At 41.1% G+C, this 19,219-nt stretch overlaps 1 protein-coding gene across 5 annotated transcripts in view; it reads left to right on the top strand.

Annotated features, from left to right (window-relative positions):
• GABRB2 (gamma-aminobutyric acid type A receptor subunit beta2) overlaps positions 1–19,219 on the top strand; it is a 284,019-nt gene that overhangs the window by 11,505 nt on the left and 253,295 nt on the right. The window contains exons 2-4 of one of the 5 annotated variants that reach the window (XM_054037999.1): positions 17,192–17,309; positions 18,195–18,427; positions 18,541–18,632. In XM_054037999.1, coding sequence (XP_053893974.1) covers positions 18,351–18,427; positions 18,541–18,632 — 169 coding nt within the window. In that variant the 5' untranslated portion in view covers positions 17,192–17,309; positions 18,195–18,350. Of the gene's footprint in view, positions 1–16,955; positions 17,310–18,194; positions 18,428–18,540; positions 18,633–19,219 lie in introns of those variants that run through there. The other 4 variants (XM_054038001.1, XM_054038002.1, XM_054038003.1 and 1 more) reach the window with 4 other exon arrangements.

Genomic DNA, 19,219 nt, shown 5'->3' with positions numbered 1-19,219 from the left:
GAGTAAAATGCTATTATAATAGGCAGAAGGCATGCATTAATGGAAATGATAGGGACAACTCAATATAACTTGCAATTAATTTTAGGGGTCATTAAGCAGAGAATGAGAGAAAGCATGCCCCTTTAACTTTTTAAGCCAGCTTAAGCTGCAGTTCATTAGATTGCTAGCCTTGAATTATTTTGTCCATCCCCATCAGTGTATTTGTTGTTAGCGTTCATTTTTAATGTGTGCATTCTTATGTACTGATTTAAACTTCCTTCAAGGGCCGACTTCTCTAAAGCAATCATACTCTAATTTTCTACAATTTGGAGAGTTTAGAACTCTGCCTTGTGTTCCTCAAGCTATTTCTAATGCCAATATAGCATTTATACATCAATTCTTATATTGTTTAGAAATTTTAAAAAAGGCTTTAATTTTTACATATTGATTTGTTTGGTTCCAATAGAGCTGCTACTCTAGAACCTTGAGCTTCCACGAACTATGTAGCATGTGCCCTGAACAAAAGGTAGAGAGAGAAAGAAATTTACGGAATGAGAAAATGAAAGCACTTAATATAAAGTATAGCCTCAAAGCTCATTAGGACATCTGTTAATCATTCAAGATATAAATTGCCTCATATTCAAAATGGGCTCAAGATGGCCTCTCAGTTTGCATGTCCAAAAATGTTTGCACAGACAAGTGGAAGATTTTGTATTCTAAAATGTATGTGTACCATTGGCACAAAGTTTTGGCTAAGCAGAAATTAGGACCCCATTTTGAATTTGCACACACTTCACAGTATTTTGTATCTCAAAATGCTTCTAAATAGCATTCATTTTGTGTAGTACCAAATATAAAGTCAATGATGTTATTCACTGTGTTGAAGGATGGCAATTTTGGTGAAGAGAAGAATATTTCATTTAGTCGGAAAATGTCTGTAGTGCTGTGCTTAAAGAGTTTTTCTTCAGTTACATATGACAGGTAGCGATTTTATTAAAGAGGGTCTGACTCCAAGTTTTACCAGTGACTTCAAAGGGAGCAGGATTGAGCTCAAAGTTGGTAGGCCTAAAAAATATTGCTACTCTACCTTGCTACTAGTCCTTTAGAGTGCAATGATTGTTGCCTGTACAGCTCCCTGAGTGTATATGGAACCTCACTAAATCATGAGAACAAAATACAGGGATATGGGTGTATGGAGCTCATTGTAAGATAGGGGCCTCAGATTTAAATATCTATTTGGGTACATCTTTACATGAAACAAGAAACTTCTCCTGCTGTTGCTCAAACTAATGATGAAAGAGGTATATGCCAAATAATACTACTAGACCAATAGTACATAAATCATCCATAGCAATTAAATGCTGCTGGGGTTTTGCTGTAATACTAATTATATGATAAGGTCCCTAGAGCCTTGTTCTAGGTGTATTTTTATTATTATTTAAATTAAAATAAAACAAAAGTAATGTGCTAGAGACAATTCACATTTACTGAACGGTTTCCTGTGAATCTCACAGTAAGTCATATCTCCATCTGTTTATTTACTTATTTGTGTAGGGGCAGGATGGATCAATATACAAAATAATGCAAATATGGACTTCTTAAGGGTCAGAGCTTACAGATGAGACTACTGACATGGGAGGTCATATTTCAGAGCCAAAAATCTTTACAGTGTCCCTTTAACAGAATATGTGATGTCTTAGCTTTTGATTTACTTTGCAAAAGATTTACACTGAGCCTTCTAAATACAAAAAGCTTCTTAACTTAGATCCCATCTTTTCTACATTGTGTGATGGATTTTGATGGATTCTATTGACCATATAGTGAGTGGTATGTACCTGGTGAATGGTTACCAGTGCTTTGATTGCTCTATATCTAATAAATACAGACCGATTTGTCTGCCTCATTCTTCTGAAATACATAGAACTATTTGCAGAAGTGTGGATTAAGAGCTACATCTTGTGAAAAAAATGATATCACATTGCACACAATCGTAAAATATGAGTGTCCATTTCTGTAGCCTATTTCATAAATAATGCACACCACTTGTATACAGTATACATTTATCTGAAATGTCCTATGCTGAAGTCCTTAACCAGCCCTTAATTTCAGTCAAGGTGTTTTGCCTCAGTAGACTCCAGGATTGAGTATAGTTGTTATATTTGTGTGTGTGTCATGTATACATCCACCTGGTGTTTAATAATCATATCTATTGATCTTTTCTTCTTTATTGCTGATGCATGCTGAACTAAGAATCTAAATGCTGAGTCAGTTAATAAATGATCGTGGTATAGTGGGGATGGTTCTGAGAGCATCCAGTAATTAGGAGATCCTTGGCTGTATAAACTCTATATGAAAGACTATCTAGGGTCCATTAGAAGCCATTGGGGCCTATGTGCACAAGTGGCCTACAGGCAGGAGTCACCTAACTTCTCAAAATCCAAGCAAATCTTGGGAGGTGTGGTGGTTGAAACACCTGTCTGCTTTAATCAAGGAGGAGGAGGAAAATTCATATTACTCCTACGATTGCAGAAATTCACAGGTGGACTGTGGGGGATGGATCACTCAATGATTGCCTGTTCTGTTCATTCCCTCTGAAGGACTTGGCATTGACCATATTGGAAGACAGGATACTAGATGGACCATTGGTCTGACCAAGTATGGCTGGTTTTATGTTCTTATCTGTAAACTGAAATTCAGTGTTTCCATTACTTGATGGGGTTATTTATATATAAGTATTATGAGGCACATGGATGTTACAACTGTCTTAATTTTCAGATAATTTTAGAAACTTGTTTTAAATTTGGAAACTCTAGTCACTGGTACCCAATCATCTGGTACCACTCCAGTATCAAAGGCTTTCTAAAAAATAATTGCTGATCGTTCAACTATTGAGTTTCTAATCTCATATCACCTGTGGATGCTAACTCATGACTACTTTTAAATTTATCTACCACTGTTTCAATAATCTGTCTTCACCAGGACAAAGTGGAGAATACTCAAACACATCCTCCACAGATGTAGTGTTAATATTCTCCTTAAATACAGATACAAAGAAACCTTTATTTTCTCTACCAATTTTTTTTATAGTAACTAATACTTGCTTACTTTGATGCCTTATTAATGGTCTCAAAGGTTTTTTTTTTTTTAGGATAAAAATCTTCAAAACTGAGCCCCGCCACTGAGAGTACAAAATTAATACATCACATTTTTGTGTACAGTTTTAAAGATATACACTTTATTTATCAGTTCCACTAATATATTAAAATAATGATTTATCTTTATATTATTAGCTGTTGCTTCATCATTTTCCCTTTGTTTTTCCTTTTCCCTCCTCAGTTCTTAAAAACCACTCACTATGCTGCAATATTTTTATTTATTTATTTGCTCCTTGTAGCATTTTAGAGCCCTGCTTAAGTTTCCATTAACCAGCTTACCATTCACCCACACTGAAATTAATTTTGTTTAGCTTTGCATAAAGGAATATGGTATCCCCGAACATACTCTATTCTCTCTGTAAAATTTAGCTAACTTTTGCTAATAGTACCTCTTACCAATAAATATCACGATCTGTTTTTGCTCAGTATAGATGGAGCAGTGGCTCTCAACCTTTCCAAACCACTGTACCCCTTTCAGGAGTCTGATTTGTCTTGTGTACACCCAAGTTTCACCTCACTTAAAAATTACTTGCTTACAAAATCCGACATAAAAATACAAAAGTGTCACAGCACACTATTACTGAATAAATGCTTACTTTCTTATTTTTAACCATATAATTATAAAATAAATCAACTGGAATATAAATATTGTACTTACATTTGAGTGTATAGTATATAGAGCAATATAAACAAGTCATTGTCTGAAATTTTAGTTTTTACTGACTTCACTAGTAGCCTGTTGTAAAGTAAATATCCAGATGAGTTGATGTACCCCCTGGAAGACCTCTGCGTACCCCTGGTGGAGAACCACTGGTATAGAGTATTTCTCATTTTATCAAATTGAGGTTTAGCTTTTGACACATCCTCCAGTGCCTTGCTGAATTTGGGCCTTTATTTGGAACAGATAGACATTCAATGGAGTTACTCCTGAAACTCAAACTGGTAGGGACAGATGTGAAACAGTTGCCAGGATTCAATGGTTACTTTACTTCATTAAAGTGTTTTATAAACTAGGCTACAATTTAGTAACTATAAGATATAAAATGCATCAGAACTTGTTTGCCAAGAGTCAGTAGGCTCTATTGTGATTGTTACGTTAGATAGAAGTAACATATTGACAGAGATGCATATTTAGAAGGCATATGGTAAAGAAAGCAGGGAGTGCTGCATACTGGGAGATCTCTTCCTATTTTCCCGCAGCACTGCATTGGGAGGGGGTGGACATGCATCTGTGGCTCTCCTGAAAGTGTATTAAATGAATAAGAATGTATTTCATAATAACTCCTGTGCTTTTTGAGCTTTTTTAATTTACACAATAATACTCTAGAATAGTCAGTGTATAATTATTGCTGGCCTGAATTAAAGGAAAGCTAAGTAACACATCTTTGTTATTAGTGATTAGTTTTTTGTGAGAAATAAACAACTTTCAGCTGAAAACGCAGAAGCAAAAAAGCTTAGAAAATGCAAAACAGACTATATTTTAATCTTCAACTATGCAGCAATATTATATTAATTACTGCATTATTTTGCAGTTAAGGTGGAAGCATTTCATGGCATGACATGTGTCTTGTTGAAGTGAAAGTCCTATTCCACCTGATATTTTGGGCTGTGATATACCACTTAGACTGTGGCACATCTCAGTCAAAATCTGAGTCACATGCTTTTCATTTCATTCAAAAGCAGGCTAAGTGCCATGACATTTTACAATCCCTTTACATTTTTATAAGCAATTCCCACTGTCTTGTGTATTACTAAACAGTGAAATGAAATGAGAACCATTTGTCACATAGGACAAGTAGCTCACCTACTTCAGTGGCTTAAATCAGGGGCTTGAGAGAAGTGTAAAACCCACATAAAACACCTACAATCTACTCCCATTGGTATAGGAGGGGGATGTTCTAATAGAGCATAGACCAGGGAGGTATGAACTTGCTTTTATCCTGACTCCCACTTCAACCCTGGGCAAGCCCTAACATACCTGTCTCCATTTCTTCATCTGCATATTAGAGAAAAGTCATGCTGATAATACTACATTATTAATTATTATTATTATTACATTAAAACCCCCTACAGCAAAATAATGTTAAGATTACAAAGTTTAAAAACTCAAAAGTCAGGAAATAACAGAGTTAATCTTGCTTGTGAAACCTTAATTAGGTCTCCATGCACATATGAATTGTCTTGTCCAAATTCCTATAGGGAGTCTGTTACAGAATCAGAAATAGAACCCAGCTTTCCTGGGTTCCAGTCCAATGCCTTAACCAAAAAAAACCCACTGTTTTTTTTCTTACAAGCCTCTGACTCATGTGCTGTGCACTGAATAAGGAAAGAGTCCTGTAGAACAAATGGTATTTCATCATATAAAGACTCTATCATGATATAAATGCACAATAGGGCTGAATCAATATTGCATGTTCAACCTTAATTCTTGTATTTCCTAACTTCTGCCTATTTGATCTTGGAACTTTAATGTTCTTTTACTCGTTTTCTTAAAATATATAATTTTAGGGGGTTTTTTAAAGACAAATGAAAACTGAAAAAAACAAAACCCAGAAGTTCCATTATGTGGAACCATATTGACCATCTTTCAACCCTCCATGGGTTATCAGCAGAGATGGAACTACAATACAGATGTCTGCCACTTGACCTAAAAAAGTAACTGGTAGCAGTAGCGGGCTATTATCCTTTATGTGAACCACCACAACAAGGGTATATGACATACACTTGGCCAATGGCTTATATAACTATTTATTAGACAGAAGGAGAAAGTTGAATAATCCTGAGTTCTATTCCTGGCTCTGAAGTGGGTGCTGTTCATTCAGCCAAGTACTTATAGGTGCACTCATTCTTAAAGGCAGTCTGCTGAAATGGATGAGACTTAATTTGCTATGTCAGAGTCTAGGGTTCTGTTGCAAGCTCCCCCATAAATAACCTTGTATACTTTCTTACCCCATTTGCAAAATGGGAATATTTATCTTCAGCCTAAGGTTGGAGCATGAGGCCTTGCTCAGTGGCAAGGGATATGAAGTGCACAGAATTATCACCAGACAGTGGAAGAACTGAAACTAGAACTCATCTCTTCCTGGCTCAGGTGAGGTGCTCTCCCCCCACTCACATACTCCAAAGGGGATGTTGATACTGCTGAATCCCCTACATATGTAGCTCCAACTCTGTAATTACCATAGAGGGAGGCTCAATGAGGGCTGTGAGCCTCCTCAGTGCACTGGCATGCACAAGGCTGTGTGGGTTTCAGCATGCTCAAAGCAGATGGAACGTTCAGAGACTTTACCAGTAATCCTCTAACACGTTCTACTGAGTATTGCTCATGTGGAAATTTGGGGTCCAATATGGGTAAATTTTCATGGAGACAGCAAATGGAGATTATGGAATGGAAATTTGCAGGTAGACTGAAGAACAGAATAGATAAATGGAGGCAACAGTTATGTAGCTCTCCCACATAGCCCAATCAATGTGACTCACTTTTTATTAGGTGGTTTCACTTGCTCACAATCTTCTGTTGTTTGATTGTATGATAGTGTCTTTTCTTCAAAATGTTATGTCTCTCTCTCTCTTTAGCCCCATTCCTGACTGCTTTAAACAAATACATTTGCATACAAACCTCTAGTACTACCTTTAATCTCTCCTCATGCCAAAGACTGGTCAGTCATTCCTATTTTCACCTCATAACGTGTACTTGTTTTTAATGCAAGACAGGGCTTAATGTCTCACCTCATTATTACCAAGTTTCCTTTATAACCTCCTGTAAAGGATATTTATCCAAATCATTGAGAAACTGTGAACATCTTAAATCTACCAGTACTCCATTTTTCTACTACATTGTCAACCCTTTAAAATAATTCTAACAGATTATAGAGGCACAATTTATCCTTACAAAACCCATTCTCATTTGTTCTTATCATTTTGTACTCATCATGAAATTTTACAATTCTGTTTTCAATGAGTTTCTCAGCTGTGCTGCCTGGTCCTAAAGTAAGGCTCATCAGTCTGCCAATTCCTTGGGTCATCATTAGCTCCTTTTTGAAAAGATGGACATACACCTCTACCTCGATGTAACTCTGTCCTCGGGAGCCAAAAAAATCTTACCACGTTATAGGTGAAACTGTGTTATATCAAACTTGCTTTGATCCACCGGAGTGCGCAGCCCTGCCCCTCCGGAGCACTGCTTTACCATGTTATATCAGAATTCGTGTTATATCAGGTTACGTTATATCGGGGTAGAGGTGTAGTTGGCCATACTTCAAGTGTTTCTGTTTGGTAGCTGATAAATTACGAATTTTTATGATAAACATGTCTGTTAGCAGCTCACTACTTCATTCTTGAGTTCTTTCAAAACTCTTGGTTAAATGTCATCTAGTTCTGGTGACTTATTGCAGTTCAGCTTATCTAGTTGTTCCATCGGTCCTTTTTATACTTTTTTGATGCCTCTGTTTCTGACAATACCTCATCCTCAATACCTATAAACTTTTGTAGAATTTAACATAATCTCATCTTGTCAGTGGAATCACATCAGTTGCTCTTAATAAGTCAATGCAGACTAGGACCTTCCATATATAAAGGCCTAAATTCTGGCATCTGCAGCTAGAGGCACTCCACTCGGGGGTGGAGTGAAGAGATGTAGGGACAAGAGGCGGTTCTATGAAGCACAGTTCCTGCATAGCACATAGGTAGAATGCATCAGAGACATGGTGAAATGGGCTGTGAAAAGCATGTTTACGCCTTCTGCAGAAATGTGCCATATATTCTCCTCTCTCTGGACACTAGCAGGTACTGGGGTGACGATGAGAGACAGGGCCCTGGCATCGGCATGTCCTCAACCAGCTGGCCACACCCCAAGTCAGAATCTCAAGCAGTGGTTCCCAATCTTTTTTCCCCCCCCCCTGAGGGCCACTTTGGCATCTGACCAGATGTCCCAGACCTGGCCAGACCCAGACCACCCCTGCCAGTGTGGGAACTCCCCAGCAGCATGACTTCTCATGCACGGTGTGTGCAAGGTCACGCTGTGTGGAGGACGCCATTAAGAGAACAAAATAGTATCCTCCATGTGACAAAAGCACCTGAATGCTGTTCCAGCCTGGCTCCAGGGACAGACCCCTGCATAACCCACGGTTGACTCCCAGGGGTCCAGGGACTCCACTTTGGGAACCACTGATCTAGAGCATTGCAGGGAGCACTAGCTACCTGCTTTTGCTCATGGAATGCTAGAAGCAGCATTCTGCTTGGCTCCGGCATACAAGGAGAGTAGATTCCCTCAGCTCTCTCCCCTTCTCAAACACCCATAAAGGGCCAGCCATAATTTTGCTTATGGTAAATTACAAACCTCTGTTCTCATAGTTCCTATTACAAAATAATGATTCAAAAAGCAATTGGAAAACAAGCAAATGACACTAAAGTTCACCCATTACATTTCTCCTTAGGCTAAACTCCTTTTTAATATGGACGCCTCTGCTTCTGACCTGGCAGCTTTACTTAAGACTGATCTGGGAAGGTGTTTACTTGTTTGTTCCATCAAGTATATGGAATTCTAGTATTATCTTTTCAATCAAATATTTTGCATTTCTTAAAATACACCAGTTGAGGATCAACCCCCAACAATAGACTGGCCACTGGCATTTTTACCTTTGATCTATATACAAAAGTGCTATATAAATTAGATTGAAAAATGCTTCCTGATTCACTCATTTCAGATTAGAGTAATTTGAATAATTCAGTCTCAAACCAGAGACTCTGGGTCAAGCCATATTCCATGTTTGATTTCCTAGCGCTCAGGCTCCCCCATACATATTTTTAGAGGGCTGTCTGTATCTGGACAGCGCAAACATTTTATGCCGATTCTGTGCCTGACCTCTCAGACACACCGATTATTTCACTTTTGGGAAATTAGTTTGACTGGAGACCTAAAACAGTAGTTTCCAGACACATTTTTCTAGAGCACCCTTTGAAATGCTCTGTTAGAGGAATGACCCACTGTGATGGGCGGGGCCTTGCTGGTCGAGCTGGGGCACCCCCATCAATCCATTATGGGGGTGGCCTGCTCTGCCACTCGGTCATAGGCTTCCCCATTAAGCAGGTGATTTCTGTCAAGTGTGTCCCAGCCCCCAAACAGGGTCACTTAAAGAGGTATCCATGGATTCTGAGCAGCAAAACAAACAAACAGTCTGTGGAATTAGCCCCCTGGTCCAGTCAAAGCAGCAAGCAGGCTGCAGCCACTGGACAGGGCAAAGTAAGCAAGTAGTCTATAGCCCAGCAGCCTCCTGGCTGGGGCAGCAAACAGGCTGCAACCCCAGGGCAGGGCGGAGCAAGGCAAACAAACAAACAGTCTATAGGCCTTACGAGTCTCTGGGCTGGGGCGTAGTTTAGGAAGCTTCCTCAATGGGCGGTGGCATGGCTTCCATGGCAGTCTCCGCAGCCAGCGGGTCATCTGGCAGGTAGTCCAGATCCCTGGGCTTTACCACCAGGGCACTGCAGGTACCTCTGCAGGAGCCAGCAGTGTACTCCCTTCCTCCTGCATCACCACCCTTAATTGGCCTGGGCTGCCTTCTTTTATCTGAGTTCTCCACTTGGAGCATGTGCCGCAGGGAATAGGGGGCGTGGCCTCCTGGGCTCACAATGATTGGTCCGCCCCTGGTGGCCCAATGCAGGGCTGGTAGATCCCATCACAACCTCCCCTTCCTGTTGGCCATACCCTGGTACGCCTACCCCTGGTCTTTTCTTTCTTCTCTCTCCTTTTTCTCCCCTTCTTGTTTATATCCATGCTAAAAATTTTGCTTTTCCTTGGATTAACTCCTACCTTCTCTACTGGCTCCTGTTCCTAATTTCTCCTTTCAGCAGGAGACTTCATAATGCTCAGAATAAAGGGGATTCCATTTGTGATTCTGGGAGATTGAACTCTATGTACTTTCCCAGTTGAAATGAGTATTGTGAAAGCAGAGACGCTAAAATATTTCTGGAAGTTGACTTCTGTTTTAGTCTTAAGATTTGACATGTACAAGTGGCCAGCACCTGAGAGCTGGTTGGGAAAAAAAGAAGGAAAATTCACAACATTTCACTTCTGTTTTTCATCCAAATTTTCCAACCAGCTCCAACTATTTGCATAATCATTTATTATTTATAATAGTACCCAAGATTGTGCTGGGAGCTTTAAAATAATGTAAGAAGGCACGATACTGCCCCAAAGAGCTTGCTAATGAAGGCCCAATGCTACAATCAATCCATGCAGCCAGAGCCCTGCATCCCTATTGAACTGCCCTGACTTTAAATGGGACTCCATGTAGTCATGAGGCTCTGCCTACACAGGTCACATTGCAGGGCTGGGGCCCAAGACAAACAACAGATGAGGGACGGGACAACAAATTCAAACATACACACACACACACACAGGAAGTGAGGTGATCTTGGCACACATCCTATAGGTTCATGGATTTTTATATTATGTTTTTATTACCCTTCCTTTCTCCCCTACCCAATTCCTCTATCTTCACAGCCCTGGTCTCCTTGCTTTTAAATGTCAAAGGTAAGTTGATGGCACAAGCTAAACATGGAAAATTAGCCTCTGAAATGACCTCTCCTCTGTGGTCCTTGGTCCTATTTTAAAATATTTTCTTAAATGGTTTAATCCTCTCTTACCCAGTTACTCTGACTCTCTCATCTTACTCTGGATCCCAGCCATCCCCACCCTCCATTAAACATCTCTTACTTGGTCAACAAAAACCCCTCTTCCCTGCCCGGTATCACCCTAAGATCCACTTCCCACATCCCTCCCCAACCCCAACAGAGTCTCCCAGTCTTGCGTCTCTGGACCAGGGAGCTTTCCAAGGTTCTTTAACTACAGCTCCAAGAGAACATTTGGGATGAGGAGGCACAGTATACCCAGGGTCAGTGCAACTTTCCATGGTTCCCGCTAGCGAAATCTGATGCCAGTGTAGTGAAAACTACTATCTGGGGTGGGGCTCGCTCCTTAAGTTGAGAACACTGAATGACTGTGGAACTTCAATTTTGCTACCTACATCCCGGTTACACTAATTTATTTACTCCACCACTTTGAAGGAAATAACATTTTTATGCTTTCATTATTTGATAAGAAGAGTTTTAGATTTCCTTTTGTCATAATTCAAGGTGCCAGACGTTTTGCATTTTGCTCCAGTTCCTTACAATTGACACTTTTCTGCAATCATAGCATTTGGGGATGTCTCACACAACCATTTCACTTCCATTGTTATATTATCAGTAATTTAATTTTGTATTATAACCTTAGTGCAATGTACACCTAACATCTATTGATCCCAGGCAATGCTAAAAGGTATGTTTGTTAAAAGACATACAGGAATTCAGTACCTTAATGTTTCCTATCAGTTCTTTTCACTTATAAAATACAATCTGGGTCATGCCCTGGGTTTTGCTCTTACATATTCTATACTTTAACTCTGAGTATAATATACAGTTTGTCCTACAATGAACAAATCTGAGTTCCAATTACCAAAACTCTACATACAGAGGAAAGCTAATTAACATCTACGCTTTGCTCCCCTGTCCGTGCTTTCCTCCTGCAATTAAGTACAGTGAACACTGTATTAATGTTACTTATTCTCTAAACAATTTACCAGACCAAATTTATGCATAAGATTGGTCAGTTCAACTTTCAAACATAAAATGATAAAAAGAAAACCAAGTGGTAGAACGCATTGCAACTTTAATGTTCATATAAAATAAGACATGTTCTGACTTAAATTGAAATTCAGTAAAGTCTCATCTTAGAAAAGTTAGAGGTGGAAAAGACTTATTAAAACAGATCATCACAAACATTCGCCTGCAATGGCTGCAGGACATATTCAGTCCCCAAGACAAAGTACATATCAGATGGTAGGGAATGTGTCTGATATTAAACTCATAAAAACAGATTTAAAAAAATGTATTAAAGCTAATGTTTAAAATCAAATTTACACAAGTTAAAAAGGAAGGTACTGTACGTCTGGGGTCAGGCTTGAGTTATGAGAGATTACAAATATCTGTTACAAGGGTCACAAGATACATACATAGTACATAACCAGCATAGACCCAGATTGGGGTGCAGGAGTTTTTAAAGCGTCAGTGAATAGGTGATCTCGGGTATGCCACCCATAGAATGTATTTACAGTCCAAGTCAGTATTGGTGTAGTGAATAGGTACATGGGTAGGGTGCGTCCCTTGGTTCGTCAGGGAAGGAAGTATTATACTTCATCTTAGTGAAAAGGCCAAGAAAGAGGGGAACTGCACTTGTACAGGGGTGTGTGTGTGTATGTGTGTATGTAAACATGATAGTGAGGAGAGGTATAAGGGTCTTGTCAGCATGCCTTTGACTTATTACTCACAAGTGGTATAGCCCTGAATAAAGAAACAAAGGGGCGGATTCTCAACTGGTGTAAACTGGCATATCTATAGCTCCATTAACTTCAATTGAGCTACACTGACACCAACTGAGGATCTGGCCCCAAACTCTTATTTCACATCACAGCACAGTATATTCTGTATATTCTATATATATTACAGGGAAAAAAAGATTGCTTTAGAGAATTAACATTTTATGGAGACTATTTTTTGCATCACTTTAGTTGTGAAGCCGGGTGTTTTAGCTACCAAGAGTACAAATGTAAAGAGATCAGAGGGAGTCATAACCTCTAAAAATTACCTACACTACCTTGTTTATACACAAAATTGTCACGCTTTTAAAGTCCAATATCTCAGGTCTTTCCAGAAGTCTGGCAATCTGGTGGTCTCCACTATGGTATAAAGTTTGCAGAATTATGAGATGCCAGACCTTAACCACATCAGTTGAGTAGGACTAACTCCTGCCAATCCAAGTGCTTGCACAAGTAGGTAGTCGATCCTCAGGTGTCTTGCATTCAAGATGGATTCAGGAAGGGACTATGCACCCAAGATCAGGCACTCTGTCTGACTCAAGACATAGAAAACCATTTGACTCAGGAAAGAAAGTTGGTGCAGCCCTTATTGACGTGATGTCAACCTATGACATTCTGTGGCACACCAGGCTGACTGACAAGCTGCTGTTGAAAATTATTCCATATTGGCCGAAGGTGTGATTCATCTGAGAAATGATTGTTAACCCAAGTTACATCCTGCAAGTGGGGCAGAAAATCAGTCACCTTAAACATCTCTGCAAAGGGCTTCCACAAGGGTCAATTTTGGTTCCCCTTTTTGTTCAATATGTAAACATATGACCTTCCTGGAACGTGGGCTGAGAAGTATGTGTATGCTGCTGATGTCTGTATTGCTGACACAGGAAACTATAGGATTGAAGTGAATTTCAGTCAAGGGATGGACATTTTGATCACTTATTTCCACTAATTCTTAGTGAAACCAAGACAGTTGCAACTATTTTCAATCTAAACAACAATCTTGCCAACTGACCCATCTTGATCTGTGCACAGGGATGGTTGCTGCCATTCCAACCAGTTGTCACTGCAAAAGTTGTCAGGAGCAAAACTCAACCATAGCCTGATGTACTGCCTCACTTGAAAATGAGCATCTGAAAATAATATCTCTTCCTGTTCCACCTTGATACAAAAACTATCAGGAATCTCCTGGGGAGCAAATCCTACATCTGTAGTGACCCTCATGTTTGCTCTCGCTGAATAGTGATCTATGCTCTGGGGGTGCAGTCACCATACTCAGCTTGTCAACATGGAGCTGAATTTGGCCACTCATATTATTAGTGCAGCATAGACACCAACTCCTAGTTTTCCCCGGGGGTGCTCCACCCCAAGGCCCTGCCCTCACTCTGCCCCTTCCCCCGAGGCCTCGCCCTTGCCCCACCTCCTCCCCAAAGCCCCAGCCTCACTCCGCCTCTTCCTGTCTGCACTCCTTCCCCTCCCCAAGGCCCCTGCCCACACTCCGCTGCTCTCCAACATCCCCCACCCCTCCTGGAGTTGCCAAACAGCTGTTTGGCGGTGGCTGCTGATCAGTTGTTTGGTGGTGTGGCCAAACAGCTGTTTGGGGGTGCCCCCGATTAGCTCAACAGGCTACTGTCTGGATTGTCCAGAGTAGCCACAACTATGCACCTGACTGGCTGGGTTTCCTATTCATGTGACTGTGGGGCACATCTGGATGGCAGTTTATAATGCTTAGTCTCCCTTGATACAGATCTTATCTTCTGGATATGGAACCTGGACATCGAGCTCTGATGTCTGCCTATGAGGAGGAGGTGGCCATCACAATGCAGTTTCTACATCAATAGAAAGGCCAACTTGCTTTAGGGCCTGATCCCATGAGGTACAGTGCACCCTCAACTTCCACTGAAGTCAGTGTGAACATAGGGATCTTGTGCCCCTGGTTACTGTATGGTGTCATCAGGTTCTTAGATTTTAAAATAAACTTAAGTAGCTTCTGTTTTTGTAAAGTGTTTGTTTTTAGTTGCTTGTCCCTACATTATTTTTATATACAGTTTTGTATCACTGTTTTAAAATTGATATTTATAATAAATACATTCATAAACAAAATAGAAAAGTTTGTGTAAGGATGTCACTATTTTGAGCTGTTATCTATTCAAATGCCAAAGCTGAGTACAAATGCTATCTACATTGCCGTACAGAACTATATTCACTTCTGTATATGTCTTGACTCCTTTGTTTCTAGCCCTGATGTCACATGATATTAGACTATAAATCTTTCCCTAATCCAGCACTGAATATTGCCAACCCTGGACCTTAGATCTTTCTTTTTATCTGATTCACATTTTGACGGGAAAGAAAGAAATATTTTAATAGCAGTTCAATATAATAGTAATATCAGAGAGCTGAAAATAACTTAGGAATTTGAAATGTCAGACGCGGTTCCAACGTAAATCCTTATGGGTGAGGACAAAAGTGCACAATCAATGCCTTTTACTACCAGACTGCAGGTTTTATCATGTGGTTGCAGAAAAAAAGAAATGCATATCATACATATATCTTAACAATACAGGATTAATTGTACAAATGAATGTCCACCACCTGCTTTGAGGGCCATTTTTCAAGTGCTTTGAAAGTGAAGCATCCCAGCTGTGAGAGAACAGATACCTTCGTTGGTTAACATAGCATCCATCATGCCCTAAAAAAAATCCTATTTCTCAATCTTGAACAGCAAAAAAAAGGGGCATTGCAGTGTGACAAATTGCTAAATTTTTTTTTTACTCAAGTGTGATTATTTTTAGAATACATAAATAAGACATTTCAGAGCTCCTGAAAACTCTTCTAGCCTGTTAACCTTGTAGCGTTCATATGTATGAATTCTCCTTATACCATAACTCCAACTGCCATAATAGAAAAGAGTCTCAGTCCTCTTAGCAAGCATATTACCTCTTTTTTCCCTACTCTGGCCCTTCAAAAATAATTTGAGTCTAATATTTTTCAGAGGAACCAAAACCAAATAAATACACAGATCTCATTAAAAGGCTTACTTTGTTGGGGATGACATTTGAGGGTTGTGGTGGTAGGCTGCTCAACCCTACCTATTTCCTATAAATATGATTTACTGTGAGAGTGTAACAGACAGGTAGATCTGCATGTGTTGCCTGTGGAATGCACTAGACTGTGGTAAACTGGTATCTGTGTTACCTAAGGAATATTTTGAAGGGCAGGTGGAAGACATTTTGACCCCCTACAAGATTTGACTCTGATCCTTCCCACTCACTAACCTTCAATATATGAACTTCGATTGCATTTTTTTTAAACATATCTGCAGAATTTTGTTAAATGGGATGCTGGGCTTTACATCTATGTCCCATGTATTCAGCTTTTCCTCCTTTGCATCCTTGCTCTTTCTTCAAGGTCTCCCAAACTGCACCCCTTCTCCCACATAGTATCTGTGGTTTTACCGTCTGCCTGCAATCAAGGCCAGTTTATTTGCACTCCTGGTCCATGCCCCTCCTTATGTGCACCCCCTTCCCATGCGCCTTCCTGTATCCCCTTGCCATTGTTTCCTCGGACAGTTGCACTCACTGCCTCTAATCCCTCTCCTCAACTGCACCCATTTCCCATACCATGCCACCTCAGTTGCACCCTCTTCCCATGCATCTTATTTGCTCGGGTGCTCTTCCCCGAGCCCCCACCCAGCCCTTCTCGCTCGTGCCCCAGTTGGTTTGGGGGAAGGAGCGGGAGCGAGGCTCCCCTCACAGAAATCTGCCAAGCGCAACCCGTGCTACCTGGACCCACTGCCGGGATTCGCATGTTGCCTGGCGTCACGTGGACCTAGCCAGGTCTGGGGGCCACTCCAGTTTGGCTACAGCTGGCTGGCGCACGCTGCAGCCGCAGCTCTGCTATTCTCACTGCTGCACCTCCAGCCAGCCAGTGGGTTTGGTTTTTAAATGCAGTGCATGCCCAGGGAGGCCGGGGACTGTGCTCTGCCTCTTCACGCGGGGCTCAGTTACCTCTTGCTTCAGTTTATAAAATATATCCATACGTCTAAAAAAATCCCTTGTCCAGGCGATCGGAGGGGTTTGTTTGTTTGGTGACCGTGATATGCATGCATGTGAAATGGCCTTTCACCAGGCAACGGGCTTTGGTCTGTGGAGAAGGGGGGCATGAGGTTTTAAACCATTCCCCTTTGGGGGGAGGGGGGATTTAGCAGGCCTGGAGCTCCTGTCATTTGCTGTGAGTGGAATGACTAAACGTTTATTGAGGGGAAATCGGAGGCTTTCAAAGCGTCTCTTCCTTAGCCACGGTTCACATCTCTCTCTCTCTCTCTCTCTGTGCAACACTCACCCTTGTTGCCTTCCTCCTCCCTCCCTCGCTGCCTTCCTTCCCCTTGCAGCGAATTAAATATTGCTTTTGTGAACTGAGGAATTAAGTGGCTCTGCCTAATTCCCTTCCGTGTGCAATCCAGGCAAGGCGAGGACGCGTGCACACCCCAGATCCGTTCAATGAAGCAACACAGATCCACGGGTCCAAATGGGTATTTGGAGGAGGAGGAGGTGTAAAAGGAGCTACAGCAGCGGGCAGATTTGCAAGGAATAATTTAAGTCCTCTCTTTTCCCCCCCTTCCCTCCTCCCTCTCTCTCTTCTGCTCAGGATTTAAATGTCACTCAAAACATCCTCAAATCAGTTTTCTGCTCGTCTCTGCTTTCTTCTGAAGCATTAATTCGGCCCAACACTGCATTTCAGCAGCTCTGGTGTTTTACTCAGAAAGGTAAGGAGGGTCTGTGAGTGGAAATGCACCGGGTATGGAATGGTCACTAAAAACCCAGTTTTCTTTGCAGGGTATCCCGCTCGCCGACCCCATTCCGTAGCCAGGGCTAAATCTACCTGGGGAATTTGCATTCCCTGCTAAAGGGAAAAATAGCGTGATCCCCTCCCCCCCAGCCTCCCCACACTTGCCCATCCTTGCCAGCCATTGCTGTACGCTTTAGGAGCCACGCTAAAATACAATGGAAACATAAAAGGGAGACGTTCGTTGTAATTGCCACCCTTTTAATGTTATAAATAATCTCGAGAATTGCCTGGCTGGTAACGTCATAAAGCGAGTCCCTCTCTCCCCTCCCCAATTCCTCTGACCTAGGAACAGCTCCTGCCAGGAGAGTAGGAAACATCCGAATCCCTTCTTACAAGAACCTGGTTCGTCATCATTTCATTTTCCCCCAGGAAGATTACCATAGGCTCAACCCTCTCCCTCTCCCCCCTTCCCCCCGCCTTGCAAATCTAGGTCCCTTTTTCTGCCCCTCACCTTTCTCCACGTAGACTGATGTTTCCGGGGAGCGTAAAGTTAAGCTACCCCCCGCGTCTGCCTCTCGCACGGTATGCACGATTTGCATCCCCAGTTTCTTTTAAACCTCTTTTCCCCTCTGTTTCTGATCGGATCCTGCACATGCCCGCCCCCCTTTAAGCTGGGTTGCAAAACTGCTGTACCCTGCAACTCCTGAAACTTCCCTGCTTTCTGCAGTTTATATTAGATTGTAATATATTGACAAAAAGACAAAAAATACACTTGATCCTCCTGTGGGATGACTTTTTAAAAATAATGCATTTCCTTCTTCCCCTTTAATTTTTTTTTTTTTTTTTTTTTTTTTTGGGCAAGGAAATTTGCTCCATCTCCAGCAGCAACCACTGCTCCTTTTGATGTTGTGGTACGCCGTGCGCATGCGCCTCACATTAGAATTACTGCACTGGCCAGAATAAGTTGGATCTCTTCTCCTCTTCACTGAAACCCTAAATCATATCAAAAGCTAAAGGGATGTTGAGAGTCCGGAAAAGGGGCTACTTTGGGATTTGGTCATTCTTCTTAATAATAGCAATGGTGTGTGCACAGAGGTAAGTGAGCGAGACGTCTCTTTTCCTTCACTTTGATTTGCCCTGTTTGCCACTGTTCCCCGAATGGGGAGATTGGATCTGAGAAATAAGAAATATGTATTATTGTTTTTTAGTGTCAATGACCCTAGCAATATGTCGCTGGTAAAAGAGACCGTGGATAGACTCCTGAAAGGCTATGACATTCGCCTGAGGCCAGATTTTGGAGGTAATTTGATTGCTTTTTGAATGAGAGCTGTTACATACCCAGGCTGTGTATCCTCTGTGTGTGTTTTTCAACGTGTTGTGGGTGCTGCTGCTTTGGTGTGTATGTTGCCATTTTCTCAAGCTGACCCAAAGTTAAGCCAATTGTTACTCAATTTTCTTAGCACTGGATGCTCTTAATGTGATCATTGAAATCTCCTGTATATTTGTAATTGGTCTCATTTGTGAGAGTGTGTGCGGATAACTTATTACCCCATAATTAAACCCTCGGTTAATTGGCTTTATTGAGATGCAAATCTCTTAAGTTTATCCAGCGTTTGTTCTAGTGAGCCTAATGTGTCTGTGACCACAGTTACTATTTTTGAGTACAAGATATGCTGTTAACTGATACAGAAAATGTCACTTAACCCAGTGTTTACTGCAACTTTGAACTAGTTGTGTGCGTGAATGTGTGTGTACTAATCCAGAAAGCAATCTTAAGAGCCGGGTATAAATCATTTGAATCTCAGGTGAGATTCTTTTTTCTCAGTTTGCATGTCGCATGTGTCGAGTAGAAAGAGTTAAAATGTGCAGTCCAATCTTTTCTCCCCC

The sequence above is a fragment of the Malaclemys terrapin genome, chromosome 8, assembly GCF_027887155.1.
Source record: "Malaclemys terrapin pileata isolate rMalTer1 chromosome 8, rMalTer1.hap1, whole genome shotgun sequence".
NCBI lineage: Eukaryota > Metazoa > Chordata > Testudines > Emydidae > Malaclemys > Malaclemys terrapin.
Note: the sequence above shows the minus strand (reverse complement) of the source record. Positions and strands in the feature narration are given on the sequence as shown.